Consider the following 21,083-nt stretch of genomic DNA (forward strand, 5'->3'; position numbering starts at 1 on the left):
CTTAATAGAAGTAAACCTAAAGTTACTTTGTGGCAAGAGCGCATTACATGGGAACGTTTGTAGCGAATTAAGCGAATTAACGAGCAGAATAACGATGCAGTCGCGAGACGCGACCAATTTGCGACACGGAAGCAAAGTTCTCAGCAAAGCGTACGAAGTGGGAGAAAGGAAAAATGTGACCGGCGAGATGATCGGAGAGAAAAAAAGACGGAGAGCGAGAGACAGGGAGAGAAAGAGGACAAAGAAGAGCGGATCGAACGATATACGTCGAACGAACTGGTTCCTTCCATCACTGTTTTCGTTTCATCTTTGCGCTAATTCGTGAATTCTGACGCTTATGCGTTCGCACAAATGGCCTTTTGGACAAAACAGGTCTTCTTGGACAAAACAGGTTTTTCGAAACTTGTCTACAGTTTCTCGCAATTAGATCGCGCGATTGCGCGTTAGAAACCTGGAAAATCGATCGTGGAATCATACGCTGCGAATAAATGCAAAGTTAAACAAATTGGAGGGAACTTATTTTCGTGATATTGAGTGACTAATCTTTGACATAAAAGTCAACTTGAAAAATATTTATTTATTTCTTCGCACGATTCCTTGTGATTTCTAACACGTGTCAATCATTAATCTAACATGTAACGGTGACGTTAAGATTAAGTGCGAAGTAAAGTAAACTGGGAGAACTTATCTCCGCGATATCAAATTCTGATCGATATTAACGATATAAGGGATCAACCTGGAAAATTTTTCGTTCATTTCTAGTTTCCCGTATTAACATTTCTAATATGTATTAACTATTAATCTAAGGTCTATATCATAGTAATTTTAACATTAACGTTAAAATTATATGTAAAGTATAATAAACTAGAGGGAAAGTTTATCCTTGCGATATTAAATGATCGATCTGCAATAGAAAGGATTAGTTTGAGAAATTTTTCGTTCACTTTTAGTCTCCAATATTAATATTTCTAGTACATATTAATTATTAATCTGACATCTAACGTTAACGTTCAACTTATATGTTGAAGTAAAATACTGGAGAGAATTTTGATATATCGAGAAGTTCGATACATCGAACGTTCGATCTCCAAAATAAGGGAGATCAACTTGAGAAAATTTTCCTTTACTTCCAGTTTCTTGTATTAACACATTTCCAGCATTAACATCTGACGCGTAACGTTGACGTTGAAATTAATTTTTTCCAATTTTTCAATTAATTCGTGCATCGATCTCATTCAATGTGTGCTAAGGTATCGATTACGTAACTTTTCCCTTCGTTCGAAAAGGGTGAAAATGAAATGTTTTCAAATGAGAAAATTTACACTTTTCACGAAATCACGCTAGAAAAGAACATTCATGATCAATCCCCCAGGAGGCCATGAATCTTTTCCTCCAGAGTGAACTCATGAAAAGAGTAAATTTTCTAATTTGGAAACATTTCATTTTTCACTTGACACGTTTCAGCCTCGAGGAAATATACTCAGCTCTCCGCCGTTTACTCCACCGTTTCTTCACGGCGGCTCTTCAGATGCGACACAGATCTCCGGACACGGAATCTCGATGAGCGATATTGCAGACGCGCGATGTGTATACAGCTTTATTCTTTAGCGCGCATGGGACCCCGAGAAACGCGTCTGCAAGATGTCTCGCTCCCAAAGAGGTCTCGCTGCTCGCGCGCAGCGGGCTGCGGCCCTTCCTTTCATTGAGAGTCAGTCAGTCAGTCCGCCGGAGCGACGCGGCTCGTGCGTATCGTTGTCGCGAAGCCTCGTGTGTCCCCGTACGGTGCGTCCTCCTCGTTTTTGCCGCGTGCGTTGAAATCACCGACCTCCTCCGCGCCGAACAAAAAAACGCGAGAGCTACTGCGAGAAGAAATCCCCGAGATTTCGAATCGCCTCCGATCGCAAGGATCACATTCTGCGCATACGCACGTACGTATAAACGCGCACACACATATACACGCACACAGTACAAACACACGTACGTTCGCCATACAGCGCGTACGCAAATCGGAGGGACCGGATCATCGTCTTCGTCGTACGTTACGCGCGGCCGCCAGAAAGAAGGACTCCTTCCTCGCGGAGCGTGCAATACCTGGTGGCAGCGGCCTCGGCGGGGACGACGATGGCACTGAGCGGTGACACGTCGCGGCCGATTGTGCGCTCGGCCGCGGTCATCCTGACCGCGGCGGCGGCGTTGGTCCTGTTCATGGACTGTCCGGCGGTCGCCCGGCACCAGCACCGTTCCGGCAATGGTGCTCAGAAGCTGTCCGGAGACATCTCCCTCTGGATCGACCAGCAGCAAATCAAGATGTTCAGCGGTGAGTCCCGATGCTTGATTTTCTGCATCTTTTTTTTTTTTTATTCAGACATCGCGATTCCTGAGATCGAAGCTTTATTACTTTTGGAAGCGCGGAAGACACTTTTGAAAAATTACATAGAGAAAAATATTGTTGTGTTGCAAAGAAGAGCAGTTACTCAGTTTGTTTCTTTTCTTTTCTTCTTTCATCTTGAACAAAGAATTTTCTTCTTCTTGGCAATATTATTAAAATATACTCATCACGAATATCAGAAAAGTTTATTGTTATTTACTCATAAGAAGAATGTGTTCTCTTTCCACGAATATAAATTTTGTCGAAGAAAAGTTAAATTCGATTAATTGGAATGAATAAATCAATGTTTTAGTTTCAGCGCTTTAATTTTGTATTCTTGATTGAAGTACTAAACTTACTGCGATTCAGAATATATTTTGAATTAAATTTAACGCTTACGATGACTTATGATATACTTGCGGATATATAAACTTACGAAATACTTGAAACGAAAAATTTATATATTTATTTGAACATAGTATGTCATATTTTATTGCATAGGGCAGATTAAAAGCTTATTGTAGATCCGGATTAAGGGGGATCTGTGTACGGGGAGGCGCTGATTGAAGGCCTCGGTTGGCCGAAAACGTTGCGAACTTGAGATATTATAAAAAAAAAACGCGTCGGATCCGCCTTAGGCAGGCATTTTCGATATTTAGAAATGTAGCTGATGTTGAATGCCAGTCGTTTCGAAACGACGATCAAACCGTCATTCTTCTCACAAATGCAGGGTTGGCGATGGAAATATATGCTATTGCCGAGGGCAGAGTGTTGTCTTACCTCTTGGACCCGGAATTCGAGAACAAAGTGCCGATCATCCCGAGCGAGGTCTCGTACGTGAATTTTACGTGGAAGTCCGGGATAAAGAAGTATCATTACAACTTCTATCGACTGAAATCATTCGACGAGACCATTCTGAAGACCCCATCCATCACGATCAAGACGCAAGGACGGGTGCCTAAGAGACCGAAGGGTAAGGGATGTAGAAGAAGTCGCGAATGAGCGCGCTTAGATCTCAATTGATTCGAGATTTGATCGCGAATGCGTGATCAGCAAGTACAAAAATTCGCGATTTATCCAACGTATTTGTTTCACGTTGTCCCAAGCGAATGTATATGTAAGAAAGAGAGAGAGGGAGGGAAATCAAAGAACACACACGCGAAGGGTTTTTTCTTTGCAGAGTTCAGCGTTCTGCTGCCTTGCACCGGTAACAGTTCCGGCATAGCGCAATTCGGGATTGGCCTGATGATCGAGACACGCAAAGGAAAACCTTTAAACGGGACGCCGCTGCTTCTCAGCCTCCGGAAAGAATGCACCGTGCGTGGTGAGTGCGTCTGTCGACGATCCGTCCGCGACTTCTCCCCCTTCTCCTTCTCTTCCTTTTTCAATCGCACACACAGTTCTGCATTCGTCGGTTAAATTCATCGCCTAATTTTCTCCCGTATGTTCTCCATCTCGGAGGGAGAGAGAGGAAGAGAGACAGACAGTCTCGGAATCTCAGCCTTGGTGCGCGCACGCACGTTAACATGCGCCGTTTTGCTCGAGACACAGAGAGAAAGAGAGAGAGAGGGAGGAGGGGAGGAAGAGAGTGTAGCGTGTTCGCGAAATCCGGTTCGCACATGGCTCACGTTCCGACTGCTTTTTTTTTTTACTTAATCGATAGCGCAGCATGTGTATGTACCTGGTGTGCGCGCCAACTCTCGATACAGCGCTGCATGACGAGAGGATTATTAGTCGAGTCTGTCGCGTGAAGAACGACGGGTTCAATGACAAGTGGGTGAAATAGGCGTGTCAAATTTCCCCAACGCTTCTGTGGGAATCCGCGTGTCGTTCGGATTTATGGGATGTATGAGGGTCGTTCGGAAAGCCGTTCCTCTGACAGTTGACCATTGTCAGCGGAGTCAAGCATAGGATTGCCCGTGTCCACAAAGTTATGGGTCGACTATTGTGCAATGACAGGCTAACAGATGTCTCGCTGCGAATACAAAAGCGCGAAGCGTATTCGACCGGCTCCGACCATGCCCAGCATCACCGTAACCCCCATTGCCGTGGATATTTACGTAGCATTTTCACGTCCGGACCCTGGTCCTCGTGATCCTATTGTCAAATTCAGCTTGTTAAGGCTCTGGAGATCTGCTCGAAATTGCCCCGAGCTGGAACTCTTGTTGGCGTGACCTTACAACTTAATTTTCGGAGGGCTCCTCGCGACTCAGATCGTTCCCGGTGACTCGACAACGTCGCGTCACAAATCTCATATTGCAGAGACAATTTAATCGCAATTTCGAGGAGTGACAAGTCGACGAATCACCGTGGGTCGTAACGGAACGTTTGGGTCTGTTTGGACGCGGCTCTAATGACGCGTTTCGAAATCATATTTGTGCACCTGTTCGGATCCGATCCTTCGCCCGCCAGGTAAAGAGACATAGGTCGCTCCTTTGTAGAGCTCACCTTTTGTACGACGAAATGCATGGGTTCTTCTCTTTCAAACATACCTGTCCGTTCGTATTCGAACAGAAAACCAACTGTCGGAAATAGTGAGAAAAGTGAGCTTCATTCTGGAAAAAGAAGGAAAATGGTAAGTTAATTTTTAAAAAAGTGAGAAAATTAACTTAAAAAAAGCAAGTCTTTTCTAAGTACTTAGTACATTAAAAATTAAATTGTTTATCTACTATATCACTTCTTTAGAAGATTAAAAACAATAAGAAAAAACTGAAAATTAATAAAGAATAAAATTGAATTTTGGGGAACAAAAAAGTTACATAATACATGGAAACTAAAATATACTTTAACCCTTTGCACAAATTTTTCTGTTGAACATATTTCACTGAATTTTAGTATATGGGGATTTTTGAGTTTTTTTATTTCTTTTGATTACTGAAATCTGTGATCAAAATTTGAAAATACAAAATGACGGGTTTAATATCGAAGAAATTTTTGTTACTTTTTAACAAATAACAAATAAGTCATGCTCTTAGTCGGATTTTGTCTCATTGTTACTTTCTATTTTCTTTGAATCTTTTATTTTTTAAAGAAGCTAATTTGAACATGATTTCTTGCGATCGATTTTTTCTGAAAGAATTGAAGTCTCAAGTAAGAAAAAAAAGTGAATTTTTCTCTTAAACGTGAGAAAAAATAAGACGTTTCTAAATAAATGAGAACAATGAGTCGCTCCTGTGCCTGTAACTCACTTTTCAATCATTCGATTATTTTCTTGTTATTTCAATATATATATTGACATTATCGTGATTTTCTGTTCCATCTATGCAATTACATTAATTCGTTGACAAATTTGATAGGGCCTGAGTGTTTTCTGTTGTTCGAGCGTTAAACATATACACGTCGCTAATATTATATTTTGTGACATTCAATGACTCGAGAAGTATCAATCAAAATTGTTAGAACAAAATCGAGGGAAAAATTTTACGTTTAATTCTCGCTTGAATACTCCTTCGAACACGCTATTTCCATTCCATCGAATTTTCCGCGATGATATCCATTTTTCGTCCTTTTCTGGCGCACGCGGCATTATCCAGCTTATTTCTCGAGTCATTGTTCGCCGGCGAATTATCAGTTAAGCACCTAATTGACTACTTAATTTGAAGCGACGTACGAACCCGTTCTTCTTTCGCTTCTTTCGTGTTAACCTCGTTTCTCGCTGATTTGTGTACATTCAAATTCCTAATTGTCAGGTAGAACATGTTCGCGTGTTATTGTAACAATTTCATTGAAAAGTTTTCCTCTCGTCAATCTGGTGCCTCATACAAACGTTTTCATGATAATCCGGCAGAGGATTATCGTGACGTGTTTGAAAAGAGGATTATCGTGAGTAGGCACGTGTTTAAAATCGACTAGTTGTGGCGAGTTCGCTACGCAAATCCGCGCAAAAAAGGCACCGGCTGATATCGATCGACATAACGCGCAATTATTTTTAGCCGTTCGAATTCGGATGAGCGTAGCGGAATATGATTCTTCGGTGCTCCAGATATGGAAACGACTTACTTTTTTCAATTTTTTTCGTTTATTTAGAAACATCTTGCTTTTTCTTCTCACTTGAGAAAAAAACATTTCTTATTTTTTTTACTCGACTTTAGATTTTCCGGAAAATAATTTCTCACATATAATTAAATATAATTACATATGAGGCGTCATACATTGAATGATTAGAAATAATCGTGTATTTTTCTTTTTTTAATCGAATCCCTTGAAAAATAATTGGATATATTATTGGACACGGGCGAGATTACGCGAGCAAATACTTCGATGTTTGTCTTTTTTAACTCTGATTCTACTTTGCAGAGGCTAATTCTGGTCTGTGCCCGGATGGCTATCTAGGCCCGCCTGATTGCAAGAAAGCCCTCTGTTATCCGAACTGTATGAACGGCGGCAACTGCACGGCGCCAGGGATATGCTCGTGTCCGCCAGGATATCAAGGGCCCTATTGCGAAGGAGGTATGATAAACAGTAAATCAATGATATAAGGAAATATTAATCTGAAATTAATGCGCTATTTATGAGTATCTATTTAGAGTATCATCGAAATGTCCTGCAAACTTGACACAGATGTTTCTTGGTTAGTTTAATTATCAAAATAGTCCGAGAATACGCACTGATCACGTTTATTTAATCGTTCATTCACTTCAGCAATACCAGTACCTGTATCTGAACAAATCTCTTAGTCTCTCCGATTCTCTTTAGAAAGTTTCAATACTACATATAATAGAAAAGTAATGCTATGACCATATATTATCATAATTCTTTCGTTTTCGTCCTTACATACATCAGCTAACAGTTATATATTGCTGTAATGATCCATCTGAGATTTACTACAACACAGTTTCTCTTATCTATTCCCTTTCTGTATTTCTAATCCGACTTCTAAAGAACATTCTCATATTCCATATTATACAAAAAAATTCGTTATTAGGAATCTTACGGGCTCATCTACAATGCTGAATCTCGGTTGTTGGACGTAAAAGTTACAAGAAATTACTGCAAAATTATTAACAATTTGCAGTAATATCTAGCAGCTGTTACATTCTGCCAACAAATTCGGACCAAGCTTTCGTATTGATACAAGTTTTTAAGATTCCTAATGACGATTTTTTTTAACGCAATATGAAATATCTCTCTTAGTCCTGACGGCTTATTGCGTCGAGAGAGATCACGATATCATATATATTCGGGAAAAGAGATCAAACGACCGCAATATAAACTCTGGGGAGCATCCCGTGCACTCTCAAACTGACTCACCACGGAAAACAATGTATGAACGTAAAAATCGCGATATCTACGAGCTGTGGAACTGTTTCTCGTGTCGAGAGACGTGTCCTCATATCACCTTGGACACGGATATGGCTGCTTTGCAGCCGAACTTGATGAGATTTGTCAAAGCCTGGTAGAATGGCGCCTGCTCGGCGCCATGGTCGATGCCGGTGTCGTGATGCTCCTGCTCCTCGTCGCGGAACTGCTTGATCGTCTTGAGTATCTCCTCGTCCACTTGCTCCTTGCTCTCCATCAGCGTGCGCAGCTGGTCGTTGTAGTGTTCGACGATCACGGTCTCCACGGCCACAGTGCACGCCATCGCTGCTTTCTCGCCCATGAGAGCGGTGCCGGCGCCCAAAACGAAACCGGTGACGTTCCACAGTGGAGTGAGCACGGTGGGTCTCACACGGTACTTCCGGATCAGCTCCTCGAACTTGGCGCGGTGCTGTTTCTCTTGCTCCCACATGCGTTGTATGGTCGGTCCGACCTGTGTTCTGCCTGCACGGAATAGTCAGACTGGGTCAGGGTGTCCTCGACCGGCGGAGACTCGTCGAGCCGTGGGACACGAGCGACTCGCAATCGAGTCACCCGGATATGCTCAGTGGCTTTTGACAAGGCCTGTTCTCCTTAGCCGAAGTCCCAGTGCAGGAAGGCGATCATGATTATCTCCTCCAGTGTGAATTCGTGAACATTTCCATATCGATGACTAAGAAGCGATGCCTCGTATCCGCACAAATGGACACTTTCGGATTTTACTTCAGCAAACTCAGAATGTTTTTCTCTCTCGGCTTATTAAAAACGTTTTATTTGCGTTTGGAATCTTAAGGAACTTAAACTAGATTTCAAAAAACTAAATACAGACGAAATTGGATCGTTCAGAGCAAGATGAATTTTCAAAAGTTTGTTGTTTCTCCTGAAAACCATACGGGGTATCACTTGTCCTTAACCATCGATATGCTTTCATGTTAGGAAATGTTCATTTTTCACGAATTCACGCTGGAAGGAAAGATTCACAATCGACGCTCTGCAATGGAACTTCGTTCCTCTTTTCTTCGGCGCTTCGTTATTTCATTCCAAAGGCAACGAGTGCAATCTAGTTCAGCTAAGAAGAACGGACCTATCGACTAGTACATCTGTTCCTCGAGCTTCACTCTGTAGAAATATACAGGAGATATATCAAGATGCACACTACATAGTGCTGCACTACTGCTTGTGGCACGATTCAGTCGTTCATGCGCCACAGCTTTTCAACTCAGCTCAGCTGTTTGAGCGACTTTACCTAACACGGCCATCTGTCCGGCGTAGATCCTGTCGGCGCCCAATTCACCGGCATGGTCGACCCTGATTATCGAATCGAGCGTTTTTCTAGAGGTACATGCAGCCGTTGTCGACGTGCTGGCCAGTCGTGTCCCCAGTCGTCCAACTTGCAACATTTCCCTGCAAAATTCAAAGAAAAGCACAATGAAACACGAGAGTCTCTTGGTGGCAGATCATTATAATTTCAAACATGGTCCTGTAATGTCAAATAATTTCAGGTATCTGTGATGAGAAGTGCTTGAACGGGGGGAAGTGTGTACAGAAGGATATCTGCGACTGTCCCAAAGGTTACTTCGGCACACACTGCGAATTTTGTAAGTACAAATGACTGTGTCACCGAAGTTGCCCCGTATTATACATTTCACGCGCGCCAAGGCCTGTATTCTGAACTCTCTTTCATTGATAAAAGTGAGTTTCTAAAATTGACTTGAAAACCACCTGATTGACTGAGAAACCACACTTGAGGCACGTTAATCAATCAAGAGAGAGTTCAGAATGCAAGCCCAAGTCTTTTGAGTCTTGAAGTTTGAGAGATGCCTGTCACTGCTGCTTTTCCAGCCAAGTGCTTCGTACCTTGCGTAAATGGTGGCAAGTGCAAGGGAAACAACATATGCAGATGCCCAGTGGGATACAGAGGGGATCACTGCGAGATCGGTAGACGATCGTCGGAACGATCTACGTGCACAACAGCGTGCAAAAATGGAACTTGTCAAGCGGACAACACATGCCTCTGCAACAAGGGCTGGTTTGGCAAGTTGTGCAACAAAAGGAAGCCATGGGCTTAGGAATCAATGGCATATCCTCAACATCAATTTCTTCACGCTCCAATTCAAAAGGCAATTTAAGACGATGTCACATGTAAACTGCCAGAAGAAAACGCAATAGAAGATCACATCTATAACGTGTGTATAATAGGCTGTATTTAAAGCGATGAGAACAAAGGTCTATATTAATAGTCAGTAGAGAATCTCTCGTGGTATTAGAATGATGCAGAGCTTACCGTAGGATCTTGTTTTATTTAATATTGATGACGAACGAGACAAACAAGCAAACAGAACATACCATCAAAACATGTCTCCTACCTGGATTCAATCGGTCACTGTGAAGTGTGGCCAGTTCTATTTACTACTATTTATAGTCTCTAATTTACTCCATTTCAGATGTGATATGTAAAGCTGTTTTACGCCAATTTATAACATTTTATATAAATACATATATATAAACACACACACACACACACTTAGTTAATAATATACTTTTGTACTGTAGAGTGACAATTGTAAGAAAGGAAAAAAAGAAGAAAAATATATGAGCAAAATGTATTTTCTAACGGTCAGAGAGCATATGTCTGTGACGAATGCATAAATTCCGGAGAAGCTCCACTTCTTTCCTCCACACAGCATCTTAAAGAGCGGATAAGAAGCGGCGTGCCTTCTAAGTCCATGGGAAACATGAGCCACCGCACATCTGTTGCCGGTAGGAACTATTTATCTCGAAAGTGACGCTACAGTACGGTTTCGGAAAATGATTGGAAGTATCACAACCCAAACCAGAAACGTTTATCGTGCTTACGTATAATCACCGGGTTTCTCGACCGCTGGGAAAAAAGCGTCAACATCCGTCCAGATAGCATTATGTTGTATTAGGAAAAACAATCACGACCAAGCGGATGAAAGAGAGGAGAGAGAAAGAAAGAGAGAGAGAGAGAGCAAACATTGATGACACAACACGAACGCACTTTCCACCGCGACATTTCTCTCTCGCACAACATCGACGGCGTCAGCCACCGTACGGACGGACGGACGAAGGGGAGAAAGAAGCCGACGATTACCGGCGCGCCATCCCGTGAATCCCGCTGGCTCACGACGACCGTCGGGGATGATGAAATCCGTCGGAACGGAAGAGCGGCACGGAGGTTATGTCAGCCGACGTTACGTCTGGTCGCGCCGCGGCACTGCAGTCACGTGTCCCTCGGACCAATGGCCGTGGCTGTGCACGGTCCGCCATGACGCGTGCCCCACGGGCTCCCGCCAATCGCGCTATCCTCGGCCTGTATACATGTATATGGCGTTGGCGTTCTCCCGGATCGCTGCTGCCGTTTGACGGACTTTCCACGGGCAAACGGTGAGTGCCGACGCGGCGGCCGCGCACACTCGACACGTAAGTAAGCACCGTCCGGCCCCGCTCCGCCGTAGCGTACAGCGCGTCCGCGAAATCGCGGCAATTCCGGATCGTCTGCTCGGGCGGGCGTGCATCGCGCAGGCTCGCGAGCACCAAGATGGCCGGTCCGCGGTCGCGTTTGTTGTGGTGGTGATGGAGGCCCGCTCGGTACCGATCGATACGCCCGCCGCCGAATACCGGCTATGGCGGCTAGCGTTGTCGCGCGTCACGCATCCTGAGATAAACGCTCTGTCGAGCGTAGCGATCGCCGCCGCTGGTACCGCCCGGTGATGATAAGCGTCCGCGCGACCGTGAGCAGCGCGGGGCGTGGTGCGAGAGCGTAGCCGAGGCGGCGGTCTCCCCGCAGACGCGAAGAGAGCCCTGTGCGAGAGAGCCCTCCCTGATCCACTCCGCGGGACACACCAAGGTGCGTACGCAACTCGCGACTTTCACTGGGCCTGCTCCATCCGCTACCGCGTCACCGAGCAGTCGTCGTGAGCAGCTCCGCGGCTACCCGGAGGTGGTGGTCTCTTTTGCGTGTGCCCTGCGCATTTTCATTGCCCCCCCAAAGTATCGGCCCGAATAAACGCGCATATCCCTCGTCTCCCTCTCTGCCGTCGCGAGCGACGAGCGTGCCGCTTCTTCTTCTCGCTCGGCCGACGAGACGTGCGCTTCGTGTCTCTCTCTATTTCCCTTTTTTTCGCGGGCCCCTCACGCGGCGTTCTTTATTAAAGCGCACGTTGTCTCGTGTGTGTTGTCGTCGTTTGTCCGTCGGTCTGTCCGTTCGTCGCCGCCGTCGTCGTCTGTCAACGCGTTGCGTGCGTGGGAGTGAGATGCCGCGAGGAGAACGAAAGTCGCGGCAGTGGACGTTCCTTTTGGCATCGTCGTCGTTCTCGCCGTCGTTTTCGTCGTCGCTTTCGTCGTCGTTTTCGTCATCGTTTTCGTCGTCGTCATCGCTCTCACCTTCGTCGTCTTCGCCGTCGTAACTAGTTGTATTTACGGGCTATGCTACTTGCACATCGTATCTTCGCCATACCGCCGCACCACCGGGCTCATCGAGAGGATGTGTGCTCCACGTCGTGGAAGTCTGAGGGGAAGGCGATCCGTCGCCCGCAGACGCGAGCTGACCTCTCGTCAATTGCGCGAGATGTACATACAAACGTATACCTTCCAGCCAAGACACGTGTTGTCTGCACGTTGCGTCTCTCGCGTGTCGCGATATTTTTTGCCGCAGCACGCGGCGTAAATATCGCGGCGATCATCGAACGTTCGCAGATAGTATATGTATCTGCGATTTCTTTTTGCGATTAATTAAATATTCCTCGTTCTGGCCTCGGTAGTTTCGCAATCGGTTTTAATACTCTCTTTTTGCCGGTTCGGTTGAAACGCGAGAATTTTTCTACACGTGCTTGGCTTGATGGTTATTTCAATATACATGCACATTTTGTATATATATTCGTTGTATCTTTTATATCACCTATATAAAGAGATTGATTAAACACAATTATTCGCTGCAGAGTAAAAACCAATTATCGCTTGTGTTGCGCAAGTTTTACCGATAATTTATTACTCACAAGATTACTCAAGAATAATTTAACTTGATTATCCTGAATATTTTGCTAAAAATTGACCTATTTGGTTATTCCAGGTTAAGGTGATGTAGAAAAAATTGAAACTGCCAGATCAACATCGCTTTGTTCGGTGGTTAATGCAATAGAAACCATCAAGACGGGTGACAAGGAGAAGAAAATGGTATCTCTGCCCAACGCAGAGAGTGGTAACATGGACAGAATCTCAGACGACGACGATGACGAACCTAGTAGTGGATCGGAAACGTATGAGGAGGGAGATCTCCTCACAGCTGCCATGGACGATGATGTCACAGCTCAACTCGCTGCTGCAGGTTGGCAATACAAACACATTAATGGTGATTTCCATTTTTTTGCTTTCTCACTTTTTTTTTTTCTATTCATCCATAACTGTGTTTACTTGAGAGTCGAATGCAACACTGTCTTCAGGATCTCGGATAGGTTTGTCTAAGGTATTGAGAAACACCACTGAGATGTAAACAAAACGCTTCAGCAGTAAACGCAAAACGGATTTCGATTCGACGCGTTTGCACGTCCACGTTTGCAAAATTCTATTACAATTTATATACAATTGATATTAATGGAAATCAATGGATTTGTACTGTGGTTTAGTTATTTCAGTTCAGTGTCGTGGTGTCCATGATTCCGTCACTTACATCAAGTGGCTAACAAATGAACACATGATTGTGATTTTCAATTCTGGAATATTGTCATCATTTAGAGACAGATTTTCTCTACACAAATTTGAAGTGTTCGAAGCCTGATAACATCAAAAGACAGCTCATAGCTTGCTAATTTCACATCATTCATTTCTTCTTTATATCACATAATAATCTAGGATGGATTTGCACAACGATTATTTGGTCAAACTCATCAATACTGTATGCATTTCATAGTGTCTGTGTATGCTGTATCCTTACTTTAATTTTTTTTTTCTGTTCACTAATATCTTGTATGTGATTACATTTTGTACACGGGTTTTTCGTTTATTTGTTCATAAAATTTCATATCATTGTTGCTTGCGCATCCTTATTTGAATGCTCTAGAAATACATGTATATTTTCGATATGCCAATATGATCCGTTAAAATTAATTCCCCCGCTGCATAAATGAGCGTCTGTTACGTCCCGTTATCACCGATGACATTATCAAAATTAGTTCCTCCATCCTCTTATCTTCCATTGTATTGACATATCGAGATACTTAGGAGTTGCAACGATTGAAACATTCGTCCAATAATAAAATGTCCTTAGGACCAGTTGGAGTAGCTGCTGCAGCTGCTATCGTGTCGGCCAAAAAACGGAAACGTCCCCACAGTTTCGAAACCAATCCCAGTATCAGGAAGAGACAACAGAACAGACTACTCAGAAAACTTAGAGTAAGTACAATATAATACAATATCTAGTGCAATTATATCAGCGTACATGTCTAATGAAAAATTGTTGCCACATTGTTGCATTCCTTATATTTTCACTGTACGAGTAGTTTTCCTAGCGATTTTCAACGATGAAAAGTGAAACGATACACATAATGGTATTAATATGAATTAATAGTAATAATTATGAGGCATTCGGAAAGGAGAGTGAAAACCTTAGCAGAATTGTTGGCTTGTAATTTTAGGATAATATTCAAATGGACTATCGCAGACAGAACGGCTTTTAGTTTAAGACTCCAAATACAACGCAGTTAACGTATATTACTTAAAACAAAAACTCAAGGTCTAAAACGTTGTCTTATCTGACTGACAAGTCAACCATTTTGACTAAGAATATTAGTCCACATATGGTACGTTGTATACGATATACATCGCGTTTAAGTCTCGAAGAATATTGACTTATCACTCGCTCTGGACGCCTCGTAATGAATGGAAAGTGTCTCGAAAAGATAGCGTCGGCCAATAAATACATATCGTTTGACAATTGCAGCAAACTATCGACGAGTTTGCAACGCGAGTTGGACAACAGGCGGTAGTGTTGGTGGCTACTCCGGGTAAGCCAAATAGTAGTTACAAAGTTTTCGGGGCGAAACCGTTAGAAGATGTAGTGAAGAATCTAAGGAGCGTTATCATGGAGGAATTGGAGAACGCGTTGGCGCAGCAGGCGCCGCCGCCGGTGCAGGACGATCCTTCTCTGTACGAGTTGCCGCCTCTGATAATCGACGGTATACCAACGCCAGTGGAGAAGATGACACAGGCCCAACTTCGGGCTTTTATTCCACTAATGTTGAAATATTCGACCGGCCGAGGTAAACCCGGCTGGGGCCGAGACAGCACGCGACCGCCTTGGTGGCCTAAAGAGCTGCCTTGGGCGAACGTCCGGATGGACGCGCGGTCGGAGGACGAGAAGCAGAAGGTAACTCAACACGTGCGCCACCGATCTGTGAGACGCACCACTTTCAAGTCCAATTTTGCCCAGGATGACTTCTAATCAGACTCGAATTAAGCTTATTGTTTTCTCTCTTTGTGACCATTCTTGAAAATCTGTCTCTTACATGATACTTATTGTAATAAAATATAAGAAATATATAGATGTCAAAATTATGACAAAACAACAGTTGATGTTCTGCAGTATTTATGTTAAATAGTAAATATTTTTAGTAATAACAACAAATAACAGTTGTGATTGACGAGAAAATTATTAGCTTTTTTCGTTTGGAGTAGATTTGGATCGTTCCAGGAACGATTGATGACGTTCTAAATTCTGTAATTGGCTAGTAGAGGCCGTGATGCTTAATCACTCCTGGAGTGATCAAAACTTGCTTCATTCCAAGATATTATATGTAATATTTGTCGATATATCTAGTATACATTATAACGAATGACTCAAAAATTATGTTTCATCAAGCACTTTTGCGCTGTGCTCGATTGCATGTTAACACAATGTCGCAACAGTGCTTATCTATATCTCTCTGTTGGAAAGCATCCTGGCGGCGTTAGAAAAATACTCTCGAGTCCGATTTTACGACGTTACGGTATGCACACGACGACATCTAAACGATCTTAATCGATTGCAGATTTCGTGGACCCACGCGTTACGGCAAATTGTAATAAATTGTTATAAATTCCACGGAAGGGAAGATCTTCTGCCGGCGTTCAGCGAAGAAGACGACAAGTCCAATGTTCTGATACAGCAAGCCACTCCCCATTCTTCGTCGCATCAGTCGCACTCGTCGTCGAATCAAGGGCAAAGTGGACAGTCGCAACAGCAACAGACGGTGGGAGTTGTTCGCCTCAACAGCACGGATTCATCTAAGGGAAACTCTTCGCCAGCACAAATCATTGCCGCGTCTCCCACAGCTCTTGCCACTGCCACTCAGGTGGGAGTGGATAGAGTACAGATCGAAGAATCTATGTTTAGGCTCTTTCATTGGCTATCTCTTGTACATTTGGTTGAGAAAAATCGTAGATCAAGTAGATACGAAGAATGAAACACATCACGACGGAGATCTTGAATCGAAACTTACTTTCGAGACTCGCGGCTTTCTTGCGTGTTTCAGACTTTATATCTCCTCGAAACCGGCATCTAATAACGTATTGTTTTTATTAGTCATGTCGTTTCTACGTTTCATAGAGAAAATAATTAAGAATCTGCAATGTGTTTTATTTTTTTCCTTTTTTTAACAAAAAGGAAAAGAATAAAAAAAGGGCGATTTTCACGTTTTCGTTCGCATGGTTGGTTTCCCTTATTTGAGTTACATTTGCTTTTCATTGTTATCATTCTTATCATTAGCTTTATGTATATGCAAGAATTGTTCATATATATTTTGAATTACAATAATCTAAGAGAACAAGTTTATTTGCACTTCTCTTACCATTGTATTATTTAATTGCTCCAACCTTGATGTGATGTCGAACGAGATCAATAATCGTGCCATTCGTTTTACAGATGACGGCCCAGTATCCGACAGCTGTATTGCAGACAATAACCAATCCAGATGGTACAGTTTCTATAATACAAATGGATCCTAGTAATCCAATTATCACGTTACCAGATGGTACGACAGCTCAGGTTCAAGGAGTTGCTACCGTAAGTCTCCCTTTCGAGAACAATTCGCGAAATGTCTGAAATGTCATTGTATCTCGTCGCCCGCGCGAGGTCTCACCTTGTTGATCGTATTTAGATCCACACGAGTCAAGGAGAAGTGCAAACACTAGCGGAAGTGGCCGGCAGTGCGGAGGGTGCTAGTGTAGCCGTTGATCTGAACAGCGTTACAGAAGCAACGTTAAGTCAAGACGGCCAAATCATCCTTACCGGGGAAGACGGACACGGTAAAACAGTTTTCTATAGGCTCTGCACCGTCGCCGGCCAGGAGCTGCTCGAGCAGTGACTTGGTTTTTTTTTAATTGTCTATAAGTTCTTTTTGTTACTTTGCATGCTGTACGCTGTGCTCCAATCAGGGAATCGTGTCTTACTGTGAATGTCGTACTGTTTTGTATAACGAAGTAGGAAGTGAATTAGTTTTTACGTACCGTCCCGTATTGTGTACATATATATATATATATTATATAGCAATTTTATTATGGAGCTATGCACAGCTTTATTCGATTTTTTTTTTTTAAGAATTCACGGTAATTGGACTTTGAAGTGTTCAAGTAGCATTCAAATGGATGGGTGTTCTTTGACATTAACATCTCCTGCATTGTCCGGCAGAAAACGCAGAAACCGCAGATATGACCGAATAATACATGCAGCATCGTGTTACTGTTTGATGCATTCATGCGCTATCTATTGATTTCGGCGGAAAACGTTTCGTCCAAACAATCGTGCATAACGTAAAAAAAGAAAATAGTACGGAGAGAGAAAGACGGCAGGTACTTTATGTGATATATGTACGTGTAGAGTGTCTTTCGCTGTAATGCTATCGCATTATTTTGCAATGACATATCCTCCGGACAATTCAGGAACGTTGTTTCTTCAGCGAACATATCGGGGAAGGTAATTTTCCAGGAAGGTGGCGTTTCGCTACCTTCAATCGTCAAATTTGTAACATTGCTCGTGTTGCGACCAAGTCCCGAATGAAAATTTTATTCGAACAGACTATTTCGCCAAAATTCCTTCCGCTCCGATCGAGCTGTGATCGAAAATTTATATACGTTTCGACCGTTTTCGACGAGGAAACCATGACCGCCGATTGCCGGAAGAGAATGTTAAAAGAATAATACGTTAGAAGTGAAACACCCTGTATATACGCCCGATTTCTCAATCGTATACGTACGCACGCACGTAGTATATATCGGTCGAAGTGTATTATGCATTTTGTAATGTATAATATTCGGATGAGTGATTTTAAAATCACATGCATTTTAGCGAAAAATTCTGCCGCGCGAATACACAATTTTTCAACGCCGACAGTATCGAACACGCGTGAAACGACGTCGAATTGCTCGTAACACGCGAAGGAATTCCCATCGCGGGCGGTTTTGCGATGGATTATAAGTAATATAATTATGAGACGAGTATGTTAATTCGCAATAATTTTTGGCGCGTGTCGCTCACGGATTCTTAAATCTGGAACACCTCAGGCAAAATCGCGGTAGGCGATTGTCATAACTCGTAACGAAAGAAACTGTCTTACCACGATCATTTTATCACCGAAGAGATTGGTGGATATACGTTTTTGACGTTATCACCGAAGATTGATTATTGATTTTGATTAAACGAAGGAAAAATAAACTTGCTGTACATAGAGTATTTTTTGTTGATGTTTTATTATTTTGTATATATTATTATGTTCTCAGCGGCCTGTGTTCAAGCTGCTCGGGGCAAAAACGGCAGCGCGCCTTGGCCACGACGTTTGCCACCGCGCTTTTGCCTCGTCCGTCGCGCGTGCGTCGCGCGAAAATTCGCGGTTTAATGTCGGATGCTTTGTCGCAAGCAGTTCGAACACTAGCCGCCCCTCGTAGACGCCTTATTTGTTGTACGACAATAGAGCGCGAACCATGCGATTGCTTTCAAGTAAGTCGAACGATTGTGCCAGAGAGAATCGATTCTTAAATCGTAGTAAGTACATTTATCTCTCCTCAATAGAGCACGTTCAGCACAACCTGTTAACACGTTCGCCGCCATGCGTCACACACGTGTACGACAGCGAGAACTCTTCCTCATTCTGTGCCCTGTGTGTGTGCGTGCGTGCATGCGTGCGTGCGTGCGTGCGTGCGTGTGTGAACAAACTTCGAAATCAGTTTCACGCTGCTATATGAAAGAAAGTACAGAGTGGTCTGTGATGGACGGTTTGCCAAGTGATGAACGGTGGTGACGAACGTGTTAATGGTGAGATCGATATTACTCTTTGGCTTTGCGAATTGCGAAGACATCGTGACGCCGCGCTCCGCACTTCTACGAAGTATCAATAATTGAGTAGATGTTCGACTGTATCGTAAACTGGCAGCACGATCGTTTCACGAGAGAAGATGGGCGAACGAACGATGAATGAACGGCGAATGTGTAATATGAATCGTTTGGGTTTAAACTCGCGCGAACTCTCTTCGATAAACCATCTTGTGAGCAAATCGAAAACTTTACGTTTGAATTTGTCATGGCGTACACACTTTTCAAATTGTAAGGTAAAAGTACCAATGCCTGGACATTCTTGTTGTTTTAGTCTTTAAGTACGAATATTCAAACTTTCAACATAAAATATTTGTATATATTCTATGTATGTATGTATGTATGTATGTATGTATACTCTATGTTGGACATTTAAATATTCGTATTTAAAGACCAAAACAACGAGAATGTTCACAGTTAAGTACTTGTTCAGGCATTGGTACTTTTACTTTAAGAAGATCTTGCAGTCGTCTTGCTTTACCGCAAATTTTTTAATACTGTACACGTGGCTGCACAAAATTAAAAATCTCTTCGCATAATTATAATACACATATTAATCTAGGCGAGGACGGTTGACTTTATTCGAAAAACCTATTTATTGTAATTATGCGAAAGGATTTTTAATTTTGTGCAGCCAATATCGTGCATAGTATCTACAAATTTGCGTATTAAAACGGGACGATCAGAATCTCCTTAAAGATGAAGGTTTGCATTCGCTACTCGTTCCTTGCTCCTTCGCTCAGCGTATATCCAGCCGTAGAAGGCGCAGCATAAACCATTTTTCCGCGAACATGTGTAGTGCAAGTAACACAAGATTTTCCTTTACACGCACGCACGTATGCACACGCAAAGACGCGTTCGATCGCGAGCGCTTTGCAAACAGCTTCTTGAGTATTGTCGCAACTGTAAGTACAGTCGAGTGAACGTACACTCGTCCTCCAGTTTGCAATACAGCAAAAGAGCAGACATCTAATCGCACCATGCCTGAGATGGCCAGGCAGAGCAGATAGGACGTTCCTTTCTCTGTTGCAGGATACCCCGTCTCGGTGTCGGGAGTGATCACCGTGCCGGTGTCCGCCGGTATGTATCAAACTATGGTGGCCAATATTCAGAGCGACGGCACGATGCAGGTAGTCGCGCCGATGGTTCAGGTGCCCAAGGTCGAGCCCGGCAACGGCGAGAGCATCGAGGCAGTCACTATACAGGGTCATCCGATGACCATGATTAACGCCGCCGGCGAGCACCAGGTACTCCAAGTGATATCCCTGAAGGACGCTAATGTTCTAACGAAGGCTATTCAGGCCGAGGTTATCAAGGACGAGGATAGCCAGCCGCAACAAACTGTGTCTAGCCCAGAATAAAAGAAAAACAGAAAGAGTGAGAGAGAGAGAGAGAGAATGTTAAATGTGTGTGCATCAGTCCGTATATACAAAATCACTTCGTATATCGTGAATCGAGTTTTTGCATCACAGATTGTGAGGGAGAAAGAGAGGGAGATATACGGAAGTGATGAGAGTGTGAAAGAATTAATAACGATTGATGTTGTGTTCTTTCTCTTTGAGTCATTGTATAATAATGTCCTATTGACTGCGGATTGATCATCGAAAGCAGAGAGAGAGAGAGAGAAAGAGAGAAGAAGGTCTTTGCCTGAGAGTGAAAGTGTGAACGAGTACGTCGATCGATCGGATTATTAAGATTACTCGTATTTGTACTCAAGATTTATCATAGGCGCTTGAGGGTATTCACTTTGCAATTCGACTTTTCAGACGTAGTATTAATTTTCTAAGAGATCCGTTTTATCGCGACAGCGACATGAGGCGACACCTGTGGTATTCGCCGGGATGCATATATGTAACTATCTCGTACTGTTTATTGGAAAATGGAAAGTCATCGATAATGTATTTTCCGGTACTGTTCAAGCTATACTAAGGACATATTTTCATCTAGTCGTAGAGTCAGGTCGAGGTATACCAAAGAGAATTAAAAACGAGAAATTTATTTTTAATTCGACAATGTGAGAGAGAGAGAGAGAGAGAGAGAGAGAGAGAGAGAGAGAGAGAG

General features: G+C 43.1%; 3 protein-coding genes across 11 annotated transcripts; 2 read left to right on the forward strand and 1 right to left on the reverse strand.

The window, feature by feature from the left end:
* The first annotated feature begins 1,574 nt into the window (after positions 1–1,574).
* Positions 1,575–10,506, forward strand: LOC106743713 (protein shifted-like). 2 transcript variants are annotated; one of them, XM_014617827.1, is made up of 7 exons: positions 1,575–1,928; positions 1,995–2,317; positions 3,099–3,341; positions 3,549–3,692; positions 6,665–6,817; positions 9,166–9,261; positions 9,506–10,506. In XM_014617827.1, exons 2-7 carry the CDS (start codon positions 2,122–2,124, stop codon positions 9,730–9,732), a joined length of 1,059 nt encoding a protein of 352 aa, XP_014473313.1. In that variant the 5' UTR covers positions 1,575–1,928; positions 1,995–2,121; the 3' UTR covers positions 9,733–10,506. The 2 variants fall into 2 exon arrangements, with proteins under 2 accessions (XP_014473313.1, XP_014473314.1); XM_014617828.1 differs by having other exon boundaries at positions 1,575–2,317.
* Positions 6,969–12,158, reverse strand: LOC106743714 (5-demethoxyubiquinone hydroxylase, mitochondrial). Of its 4 annotated transcripts, none has more exons than XM_014617833.1 (3): positions 12,071–12,158; positions 8,910–9,067; positions 6,969–8,128 (listed from the first exon to the last, which is right to left on the reverse strand). In XM_014617833.1, exons 2-3 carry the CDS (start codon positions 9,061–9,063, stop codon positions 7,698–7,700), a joined length of 585 nt encoding a protein of 194 aa, XP_014473319.1. In that variant the 5' UTR covers positions 9,064–9,067; positions 12,071–12,158; the 3' UTR covers positions 6,969–7,697. The 4 variants fall into 4 exon arrangements, with proteins under 4 accessions (XP_014473319.1, XP_014473315.1, XP_014473316.1 ...); XM_014617829.1 differs by lacking the exon at positions 12,071–12,158 and adding an exon at positions 10,779–10,882; XM_014617830.1 differs by lacking the exon at positions 12,071–12,158 and adding an exon at positions 10,686–10,837.
* LOC106743712 (DNA-binding protein P3A2) lies at positions 10,985–21,082 on the forward strand. Of its 5 annotated transcripts, none has more exons than XM_014617821.1 (8): positions 10,985–11,534; positions 12,756–13,010; positions 13,950–14,074; positions 14,622–15,047; positions 15,709–16,011; positions 16,581–16,721; positions 16,816–16,963; positions 20,055–21,082. In XM_014617821.1, exons 2-8 carry the CDS (start codon positions 12,857–12,859, stop codon positions 20,381–20,383), a joined length of 1,626 nt encoding a protein of 541 aa, XP_014473307.1. In that variant the 5' UTR covers positions 10,985–11,534; positions 12,756–12,856; the 3' UTR covers positions 20,384–21,082. The 5 variants fall into 5 exon arrangements, with proteins under 5 accessions (XP_014473307.1, XP_014473312.1, XP_014473310.1 ...); XM_014617826.1 differs by having other exon boundaries at positions 15,709–15,909; XM_014617824.1 differs by having other exon boundaries at positions 10,985–11,107.
* The last annotated feature ends 1 nt before the right edge of the window (position 21,083 follows it).

Source organism: Dinoponera quadriceps, unplaced genomic scaffold, assembly GCF_001313825.1.
Source record: "Dinoponera quadriceps isolate SergipeBrazil2010 unplaced genomic scaffold, ASM131382v1 scaffold690, whole genome shotgun sequence".
NCBI classification, from domain to species: domain Eukaryota; kingdom Metazoa; phylum Arthropoda; class Insecta; order Hymenoptera; family Formicidae; genus Dinoponera; species Dinoponera quadriceps.

What these genes read in the sequence shown, in the direction of transcription:
- LOC106743714 (XM_014617829.1), bottom strand. An exon ending in CGGACAGATGGCCGTGTTAG is followed by an intron (nt 8,129 to 8,909) that starts GTAAAGTCGCTC and finishes TATTCCGTGCAG; the next exon opens with GCAGAACACAGGTCGGACCG.
- LOC106743712 (XM_014617821.1), top strand. Translation starts at nt 12,857, where the DNA reads ATGGTATCTCTGCCCAACGCAGAGAGTGGTAACATGGACAGAATCTCA. An exon ending in CGGAGGACGAGAAGCAGAAG is followed by an intron (nt 15,048 to 15,708) that starts GTAACTCAACAC and finishes AATCGATTGCAG; the next exon opens with ATTTCGTGGACCCACGCGTT. An exon ending in CTCTTGCCACTGCCACTCAG is followed by an intron (nt 16,012 to 16,580) that starts GTGGGAGTGGAT and finishes TTCGTTTTACAG; the next exon opens with ATGACGGCCCAGTATCCGAC.
- LOC106743713 (XM_014617828.1), top strand. Translation starts at nt 2,122, where the DNA reads ATGGCACTGAGCGGTGACACGTCGCGGCCGATTGTGCGCTCGGCCGCG. An exon ending in GAAAGAATGCACCGTGCGTG is followed by an intron (nt 3,693 to 6,664) that starts GTGAGTGCGTCT and finishes TCTACTTTGCAG; the next exon opens with AGGCTAATTCTGGTCTGTGC. An exon ending in CGGCACACACTGCGAATTTT is followed by an intron (nt 9,262 to 9,505) that starts GTAAGTACAAAT and finishes CTGCTTTTCCAG; the next exon opens with CCAAGTGCTTCGTACCTTGC.